At 34.2% G+C, this 11257-nt stretch overlaps 1 protein-coding gene across 1 annotated transcript in view; it reads right to left on the reverse strand.

Moving 5' to 3' along the window:
- The window catches only part of EYS (eyes shut homolog), a 1714887-nt gene that overhangs the window by 1204172 nt on the left and 499458 nt on the right, over positions 1-11257 (reverse strand). Inside the window, 1 exon segment of the mRNA XM_046006082.1 lies at positions 5788-5909. Coding sequence (XP_045862038.1) covers positions 5788-5909 — 122 coding nt within the window.

Below are 11257 nucleotides of genomic sequence, written 5' to 3' on the forward strand. Positions count from 1 at the left end.
CAAATCAGCAAAGAAGAAGTCAAATTATCTCTCTTTGCAGATGATATGATACTATATGTGGAAAACCCAAAAGACTCCACTCCAAAACTGCTAGAACTTGTACAGGAATTCAGTAAATTGTCAAGATATAAAGTCAATGCACAGAAATCAGTTGCATTTCTCTACACCAACAACAAGACAGAAGAAAGAGAAATTAAGGAGTCAATCCATTTACAATTGCACCCAAAACTATAAGATACCCAGGAATAAACCTAGCCAGAGAGGCTAAGAATCTATAATCAGAAAACTATAAAATACTCATGAAAGAAATTTAGGAAGACACAAAGAAATGGAAATAATGTTCCATGCTCTTGGATTAGAAGAATAAATATTGTGAAAATGTCTGTACTACCTAAAGGAATCTACACATTTAATGCAATCTGTATCAAAACACCATCCATTTTTTTCAAAGAAATGGAACAAATTATCCTAAAATTTATATGGAACCAGAAAAGACCTCAAATAGCCAAAGGAATATAGAAAAAGAAATCCAGAGTTGGTGGCATCACAATCCCAGACTTCAAGCTCTATTACAAAGCTGTCATCATCAAGACAGCATGGTACTGGCACAGAAACATAGATCAATGGAACAGAATAGAGAGCCCAGAAATAGACCCTCAACTCTATGGTCAACTAATCTTCGACAAAGCAGGAAAGAATGTCCAATGGAAAAAAGACAGACTCTTCAATAAATGATGTTGGGAAAATTGGACAGCCACATGAAGAAAAATGAAATTGGATCATTTCCTTAGACCACACACAAAGAGAGTCAAAATGGATGAAGGACCTCAATGTGAGAAAGGAATCCATCAACATCCTTGAGGAGAACACAGGCAGCAACCTCTTAACTTAGCAAACTCCACACCCAAAGAACAAATAATCCAATCAAGAAATGGGCAGAGGACATGAACAGACATTTCTGCAAAGAAGACATCCAGATGGCCAACAGACACAGGAAAAAGTGCTCCACATCACTCGGCATCAGGGAAATACAAATCAAAACCACAATGAGATATCACCTCACACCAGTCAGAATGGCTCAAATTAACAAGTCAGGAAATGACAGATGCTGGTGAGGATTCGGAGAAAGGGGAACCCTCCTACACTGTTGGTGGGAATGCAAGCTGTTGCAACCACTCTGGAAAACAGCATGGAGGTTCCTCAAAATGTTGAAAATAGAGCTACCCTATGACCCAGCAATCACACTACTGGGTATTTACCCTAAAGATACAAACGTAGTGATCCGAAGGGGCACATGCACCCAAATGTTTATAGCAGCAATGTCTACAATAGCCACACTATGGAAAGAACCTAGATGTCCATCGACAGATGAATGGATAAAGAAGAAGTGATATATATACACAATGGAATACTATGCAGCCATCAAAGGAAATGAAATCTTGCCATTTGCGATGATGTGGATGGAACTAGAGGGTATCATGCTTAGTGAAATAAGTCAACCGGAGAAAGACAACTATCATATGATCTCCCTGATATGAGGAAGTGGAGATGCAACATGGGGGGTTGGGCAGGTAGGAGAAGAATAAATGAAACAAGATGGGATTGGGAGGGAGACAAACCATAAGTGACTCTTAATCTCACAAAACCAACTGAGGGTTGCTGGGGGGAGGGGGATTGGGAGAGGGGGGTGGGGTTATGGACATTGGGCAGGTATGTGCTATGGTGAGTGCTGTGAAGTGTGTAAACCTGGCAATTCACAGACCTGTACCCCTGGGGATAAAAATGCATTATATGTTCATAAAAAAAAAAATTCTCTCACATCCTCTCCCTTTGCACCTTCCTCCAATTTGCATGCACACTCTCACTCATGCACTCTCTCTCTCTCTCTCAAAAAAAGGAATAAATAAATAAATAAGTGTGAGATTGATGTTTTGCCAATTTGAGAATATAAAGAAATATCAAATATAAACAAGGACACAATAGAAATTCTGGAATGATATGTATAAAAAATGAAAATTAAAAATTACTAGAGGGGCACACCAGTAGATTTAAGTTGGTAGAAGAAGGTAGCTATGCATTTGAAGATAAAATCAATTAAAATTATTGATCCTGAGGATCAGAAAGAAAAATAAACAGAGCCTCAGTGACCTGTAGGACACCATAAGAACATTAACATACACATGTGAGAGTTGTAGAATCAGAAGAGAGAGAGAGAAAAAAAAGACATAAAATATTTGAAAAATAAATGCCAAAATTTTCTAAATTTGATAAAAAATATTAATCTACACCTCCAAGAAGCTCAATGATTTCCAGGTAAAATAAACTCAAAAACATTAAAAGCTAATCAATCACATGATAATCAACCTGTCAAAAGAGAAAGAATTTTGGTAGCATCAAGAGAAAATGAATCATTATGCCAAGGAATCCTCAGTACAATTAACAATTGACTTATCAGAAATCATGTAGTCCCGATATCTTTAGTGTTGGAAGTAAAAGACTGTCAACTACAAATTCTTTATTTCTTAAAGCTATCCCTTAAATTAAAGGAGAAACTAAGGCATTTCTAGATAAAACAGAACTGAGAGAAATCATTAGCAGCAGATCTTCCTTATAAGAATTAGTAAAGAAAATCCTTCAGATTAAAATGAAAAGATACTGGACAATAATCTGAATTTACACACAAAAATAAAGTGCACTGGTAATGGTAATCAGATGGCTAAATAGAAAAGACAGTATAAAGCTGTTTTTGCTTATTTCTCTTTTCATTTCCTATCTGATTTAAAAGAAAGTGCATAAAACAATCCTATAAAATTGTGTCAATGGGCTTATAATTAATAATAGCCTGAAGGAGATGGGAGGGAATGAAGCAATGGTGGAGCAAAGTTTTTGTATACCATTCAAATTAAGTCAGTATTAACACTATGTAAATTGCTTTAAGTCAAGAAGTTAACTGTAATCTATGGGATCACCACAAAGGAACTAAGTAAAAATATATAGTAAAAATAAAAAGGAAACTAAAGTGTAATACCAGGAAAAACCTAACACAAAAGAAGGCAATAATGGAGGAATAAAGGAATAAAAAACCCTGAAAGATATAACATATTTAAAATAAAAGGAAACATCATCAATAAAACTCTATTTCATTATTAATGTTAAATGTAAATTAAGGGGGCGCCTGGGTTGCTCAGTGGGTTAAAGCCTCTGCCTTCGGCTCAGGTCATGATCCCAGGGTCCTGGGATCAAGCCCCGCATCGGGCTCTCTGCTCCACATGGAGCCTGCTTCCTCCTCGCTCTCTGCCTGCCTCTCTGCCTGGTTGTGATTTCTCTCTGTCAAATAAATAAAATTTAAAAAAAATGTAAATTAAGTAGACATTTCAATAAGGGTAGAATAGACTGAATGAATTTTTAAAAACAGTCATTTTATATCCTATCTATAAGAGACAAGTTTTGCATTCAAAGGTACAAACAGGTTAAAAATAAAAAGTTAGAAAAATAAATACTACGGCATTAAAAATCAAAAAAGAGCTGAGACAGCTATGCTAATATCAGGCAAAATACACTTTAAGCAAAAAAAGGTTACTCAAAACAAAGAAGGACATTTTATAAATATTTAAATCTGTTAGTAATATCTAACAATTAGATCTTAGAGCCTTAAGATCTAACTTAAGTAAATGAAGCAAAATGTGGCAGACTAAAAGGATTAGTAAATAATTTTACAATAACAATTGCAAAGATTATAATGGATAGAACAAATTGGTAGAAAATGCAGGATATAAAATACTTGATCGACTTATAAACCAACTAGATCTAAAAGACCCCTACAGAACATTCCACATAACAGTGTAATGTGCACTCTTGTCAAATATGCAAAGAACTTACGTTAAGTTGTAATACATGCCTCAGTAAATTTTAAAAGATTTAACTCCTACAAAACAAGTTTTCTTACTATAATAAAAGTAGAAATCATATAGTGCTCAGGCACTATATGCTAGGTTTGCAGCTAGCTCTTGGTGTTCTCCTGTTGAACATTTCAACAGACAATTTCACAGAACGTCAGAATGAGACAAAGCTACTCTATGACCCTGATTAATTGTTATAAAGACAAGCCTGCCCCATAAACATTTCTAAATACAGACAAAATCTTGAACATTATCTAAACCACAAGAATAGCCAAACATTCTATCATGATTGAATGTCTATCATATTAACATGGTTGATAAAAATGGTTGCTGTCTCATTAGAAATTTTGGATTTTACCTCTGTCCAGTCTTCCTTTCTCCTAGGTAAGATATTTGTTATGAATATAGATAATTCTTTCCACTTCCTGAAGGTCTCTTTATCCACACCAAAGGTCCACTTTCTTAACCTCCCCCCAAAATTATATGTCACAAACTCAAACCTCTAAATCCTTTCCAGCCCCCTCCTACTGAGATGCCACATAGATTTACATAGTGTGTGTTCTCCGTTATAGTAATAAGTTATTAACCCAATTTGTTTAACCACAGGCATGTTTGTTTGGAGGTGATTAACAGTGTGAGTATACAAAGGCATAAATTATCTTAGGAAATACAGAAAAAGCCAAATGCTAAAGAGTATGTAACAGAATCTTCAATATATATATTATGTATTACACATTGAAGGTTATAATTAATAGTCATTTAAGAGAAATAAAATAAGCATAGACAACTACAGGAAGTTTTTCTTTCCTAGCTATAATATAGATGTAAAGGCAGTTAATACAAATTTGTGATATGTCAATTTTAAATAATTGATAATTCACAAAAAATAGCTTTTTATATTTTTATATATTTTAAAATAATGTCAACTACTGGCATTGTGAGTTTTTCTATATTAAAAATTGTACATTTTTTTTCTCTTAAACTATTGCCTGATATTTCAGAATTGTCTTTAAATGAAATAAACTGCCTACTGTTAATCAGTCTGGATCTTATATTCCGTTTTAGTCACCCAAAATAAGAATATCTTTGACAAAATGTTTGTCAAAACCCTTACATGCTTGAGATCATCTGGAATCATCAACTGTAATCACAAGACAAGACAGTGTATGAGTTATTTTAGAGGACATTCTGAAGTCATTTTGATTTATCCCTGAAAAAATAATCATCTAAGTATATTTGCATTCAATTAATCTGCTTCTGTGACAAGAAAAAAATCATTCTAGTCACAGTACACCCGGTTTTGCATCTACTTGAGATACCTGGAACTTACCGAACAAGTTAAAAATGAAAGCTATTTTATCAATATATATTTGGTTATTAAACTTTTGGAATATTAGCAATACTTATTCAGAATTTCTATTTAGAGCTTATTTCTCACCTAGAAACTAATACAATTGGATTAGGGAAAATGTGGACTAATTAATGTAAAATTAATCAATAATTCAGTGAAAGTAATCCAAATTAATGATAATCTCCAGGTAATAAACTGAAAGTTTTAATTCAACATACATATGAAGGAGTCATATGGTGGTACTCATTTTACATTAATGATCTAAAACACTGAGATGACAAAGGCATGTTTTGAAGAGGTAAAGGCATTTATAACATGTGTCAGATCTGGACATTGCACTTCCAAGTTCAATCTTGTTTATAACTTTTGAACACAAATCTCGAATGAATGTTGACACTATCTTGTCAGGAAATGGCTCTTCATTTTAAGATTATTATTTTAATTAATAGATGAAAAGTGAAAATAATGCTGGAATTATCCTAGGGCACCGAATACTCCAAGTAATTTTATGAAGAAAACAATAAATATGTTACTCACTGATAGCTATTGTAGATGTCAGTGCAGGTGGAATTGTTCTTACAAGTATTCATTTTGCAGTCATTGGATTCTTGTTCACAAAAACTTCCTTCCCAACCAGGTAAGCAGACACACTGGTAGCTCTAAAGGAATATGAAAATTATACAACCTTTAGGTTATTTCTTGCTATTAAGATTATAATACAGTTATTATTCCTGGCTATTTTGATCTGTCAATTTATGTCTATTTTAATTCTTACAGAATGTTAATACTTCCCCAAAATTACTTTTACCACAGATTAAAATCTATGTGAACAGTTTCTTAAGTATTTAATTTGATAAAAATAAGTATGTATTATGCTCTGGACACAAAACTCTTGGTCTTGTTAAATATCTTAATATAAAAACAGTGTATTAGTAATATGAGGTTAGTGATGGTATAAAACTAAATAACTAAATACATAACTCAGCAACTAGCTCACGAGTTAAAAAATATATATATAACTACAAAAAATAAATCTTCTGACCGTTTTGTGGCATTATTTACAAATAATCTATGTCAATACAGTATTGTTAGTCAACTGAAGCTGCTAAACTTTGAATAGCATTTTTCTAAGAGATAGAGTAGGCTGATAACAATATTCAAAATACTAAAACTCAAAATACTAAAATACTTTTACAGGATTGGGAAAACAAAAACATCTCAAAGTACTGTGGGACAATAATTTATATACTAGAAATACTTTCAAAGAACAGGGCTCTTGTAAAAAAATAGAATTTGGGCTTTTACATTTAAAGATTCTAGACTTAGAATAATGAAAAATACTAAAATCAATGTTAGCTGTTTTCTTAATCTTCACTGTTTCATATAGTAGCCACTAGCCACATGTGGTTATAGAGCATTGACATGTGGCTAGTATCAAATGAGATGTGACTGAATTTGAAGATTTAGTATGAAAAAAGGATATAAAGCATTTTACTAATAATTTTATTACTTATATGTTATAATGGTAATAATTTGAATATAAAGAGTTAAACAAAACATATTAAAATTAACTTCCTTTAACTTTTTCTATGGCTGTTAGAAAATTTAAACATACACAAGTCTCATTACTTTTCTCTGAGACAGAGCTGTGCTAGGTGATGGCAACCCAGTTTTTCTATTGCAAATATAGTTAAGAAGTCTATCTAGTTAGATGCACATGTATGAGGAGCAGGAGCTCTCTGAGATGAAAGAACCTCTTGTACTTTAATACATTCTAGCTTCTTGAGGAGGTCTGGTACCTTAATGCTTAATACATGTTGGATGAACACATGAAAAAGAATAAATTTGATAGTAAAAGTAAAAACCGAATGGATTTCAAAAGGATTCTATGTTTACTAGAGGTGAATAGCAAATTTGTTTTGAGCATTACAGTCAAACAACATCTTAATCAGAGAAACAAATAAATTCATGCTCCCTGTATTTGCATTTAGGTTACAATAATTCGAATGTATGAGAAGTGCCACTGAGTATTCCGCTTTGGTTTAATAGGGTCAATTGGTTTGCTATGGCTTCGGAGCAGCTGAAAGGCAGAGAGGGATGAGAGCCACTACATTTTCAACTCTGGGTTTTATTCTTGACATATGTGTTAATTCTTCAGGGTACTCATTAATACTATTCATGGTTTCATGGATTTTTGCAGTAATTTTTTTCATGCATGGTGGCCCCTACATTGTTAATGTTCTCAATGAGTTTGGTTACATTTGGAAAGCTTTCACTTATTGTATTTGGCTTATTATTTTTCCTTCCCTTTTTTGTAAGCATTGATAAAAGACTTACAATAAATTTGGTATAATGATTATATTTATTTGAAATGGAAGCAATTCTATAGTAAGCAAGGCAAGTAAGTGTCTGCTGTAGGTAAATGCAGAAAACTACACAATTCAGTGATGGAATTTAAGGTAGAGTGGGACGGAAAACATATGCATAAGTCTGTAGGACAAGGAGGTGCCCTCTTCACTTTCTGCAATGTATGAATCATCTTTATAAAGACAAAAACACACGTCTACTACTGATTTTTATTTTGACATCTCAGTAATAATTTGAAATTAACGTGACAAGTGAGTCAAAAGCCAGTCACATATCTTTTCCATTAAAGCCATACATTCCTTAAAAGCTAACAATTATTGGTATTCTTGATGACTTAATAATTAGTAGAAAATTATCATCATTTTAATGGTATAATTATCAGTAAAGTGTAAGGTACAACAGCAGTGATCTCTAGATATGATAAAATCTGTACAAAAAGGAAATATTAAAAAATGAGGAAAATATGGGTTTTAAATAATTAAACATTACAAATATAAATTTTGAAGAAAGCAGAAATGAATATGAACTAGAAATAATCCAGAGTTCAAGTATTTCTATTCATCTGTTGCTAACTTAATTCAGAAGCATTTTTCTGAATTTAGACACTCTTTGTACAAGGCACTTTCCCATTCAACATTGAAAAGTTAATTAATTCCAGTAATTTAAAATAACAGTTAAAGGTAAAATACTATTTTTTAAAGATTTTATTTATTTATTTGACAGACAGAGATCATAAGCAGGCAGAGCAGCAGGCAGAGAGAGAGAGGAGAAAGCAGGCTCCCTGCTGAGCAGAGAGCCCGATGCGGGACTCGATCCCAGGACCCCAGGATCATGACCTGAGCTGAAGGCAGTGGCTTTAACCCACTGAGCCACCCAGGCGCCCCAGTAAAATACTATTTTTTAAACCATATTACCAAAAAACGTATTGTCCAAAAATAACATTAAGAGAGTAACCACAGATTTAGGAAACTCTCTAGACCAATGTTGGATAAGTACAAAGAAAACACATTGAGGGAGAATGAAAGATGAAGAGTAAATTCTAAAAGCAACTGAGGAATAGCCACATTACCTTCAAGCAGCCAAAGACTAATATCTTATTTCCCAGTAGTAGAAGCAAGAACCTAGTAACAAATATTCTAATGGAGTGAAAGAAAATAACTAGGAGTGGGGCGCCTGGGTGGCTCAGCGGGTTGAAGCCTCTGCCTTCAGCTCGGGTCATGATCCCAGGGTCCTGGGATCGAGCCCCGCATCGGGCTCTCTGCTTGGCTGGGAGCCTGCTTCCTCCTCTCTCTCTCTGCCTGCCTCTCTGCCTACTTGTAATCTCTATCTGTCAAATAAATAAATCTTTAAAAAAAAAAAAAAGAAAAGAAAATAACTAGGAGTGAAAGAAAATAACTATCAACCTAAAAATCTATGGCCAGTAAAAAATACCCTTTTGGGGAAAGGAGAATAAACACATTTTTAGAAAACCAACACCTGAGAATTTACTGCAATGTTTAAGATTGTGGGTGTCTGGTGACAACCAGCCAGGATTTAAACTATGCTCTGAGAATTATTTACTATGTAATTATAAGCATGTTGTTTAATCTAGAGGAACACCAGAAATAATGGTACCTGATTGATAAGGGTGTGAGGATTAAATGAGTACCTAATATAGAACTTCATATAATATCTGACCTACAGTAGGAATCCAGTAAATTTTAACTAAAACGTTCTTTTTTGTGGGGGAGGGGCAAAGGGAGAGGGAGAGAGAGAATCTTAAGTAGGCTCTACACCTACCTGGGGCTCAGTCTCACAACCCTGAGATCATGACCTGAGCTGAAATCAAGAGTCAGACACTTAACTGAGTCATCCAGTCCCTCTGAAAATGTTCTTTTATCTAGTGAATTATTCAGGTAGTCTGAACTATTCCTCAGTCTCTGATTCCTGCTTCTTTGACATTTTTCCACCTGGAATACTTTTACTTACTTCCTCCAAACCCATCTTTCCAAAGTTTATTCTCCCTCAAGGTTAAAATGTCACATTCTAACTGAACCATAATCATTTCCTATAGTCTACTTTCCTCTCTCACAATTTCTATTTTATCTTTTTTTTTTGATACTTTTAAAGTACATGAGTTACTCATATACATATTCTGTTTTCCACTTAGTACTTATGATATCTAAAAATATTTTATTGTGTTTTTGTCTAATGTAAAATATAAATAAAAAATATAAATTCTAAGAAGGCAAAACTAATGTTTTTTGTTCAGTTATCATCAATATTTGGAATACTGTTTATGTCAGATGAAAAGAATGAATATTAGAACATAAGATATATATGATACTAATTGGTAATAATATAGTCATAGTGAATATTTTGTTTAGGAACTTTTTAGATATTAAATCATCTCATTTTCCTAACAAGAAAAAGTATATTTTAAAATATCTTTAAATAACCCTTCATATAAATGTTTAACTAAAAACCATTTCTATAACTAAGGATGGGAAATTCCAATAAAATAAAACAGGATTAGTTCCACTACAAAAAGTGCTTATATATTCAGATCATTATATTTAACTCAATCTTAGTCACAAAATTTATCTTACAAAAAATATTTCCTGTGTAAAACTTACTTTTAGATTCCTGAAAATGTAGATAAATACCAAAAGAATAAAAATAACAACATTTATAAATTGTGGTGTTTTTTTTTTTCTGGCACATTACTCATATCTAGGCAAAAGAACAAAGATTTCTTTTTTTGTTAATAAAATTTTTAAAAAATAAAGTAAAATTCATAATAAATTCAGTCCTTGTAACAATAAAGAGCTCTTGGGGGGAAGAGCAAGATGCCAAAGGAGTAGGAGACCTAAATATCACCAAGTCCCAGGAGCTCAGCTAGATAGTTATCAAACCATTCTGAACACCTACAAGCTCAATAGGAGATCAAAGAGAAGAAGAGCAGTAATTCTAGGAACAGAAAAGTGACCACTTTCTGGAAGGCAGGATGTACAGAAAAGTGAATCGGAGGAGATATACAGGAAGATAGACCTAAGGGGGAGGGCCTGGCTCATGGCAGGCCTTAGAGCAGTGGAGCACAAAATTGGAATTTTTAGAAGTCTGCTCCACTGAGGGACATTGCCCCAGAGGCTAAGCAGGGGGTGGAGCCCTTGAGGGAACAGTGTGGTCTCAGGACCTGTGGGGTCACAAAAAGACGAGAGGTGTCTGACTGTGGCAGGACTCCCAGGTGTTTGAGTGGGGAAATGAGGTGCACAGATGGAACCTAGGAGTGGGCTCCCAGCTCAGGATTACCTTAAACTGTGATCCAAGACACAGATGGACTACTACTCTTCAAGGAGGAATGCCACAAGTGGGAGATCTGGGGAGATTCCCTCCTTCCTTCTCCAGGAGGATCAGTGCAGAAGTGCATTACAGAAATCTGCTGGATTTGGAGACTCCAAACAGGGCCATGCACCAGAGACAGAAATGTATGGTCACAGACTGGGTGAGCACAGAATGCAGCCAAAGACCAGGGAGATGGGAATGATTGACTGCTTTTCTCTGAGGGCGCATTGAGAAGTGGGGCCACAAGCTCTTGGCTTGTCCAGGCTGGAGATTGGGAGATGCCATTTTCATTCTCCTCCCCCAAAACTGTACTGAA

The sequence above is a fragment of the Meles meles genome, chromosome 5 (genome assembly GCF_922984935.1).
Source record: "Meles meles chromosome 5, mMelMel3.1 paternal haplotype, whole genome shotgun sequence".
Lineage (NCBI taxonomy): Eukaryota > Metazoa > Chordata > Mammalia > Carnivora > Mustelidae > Meles > Meles meles.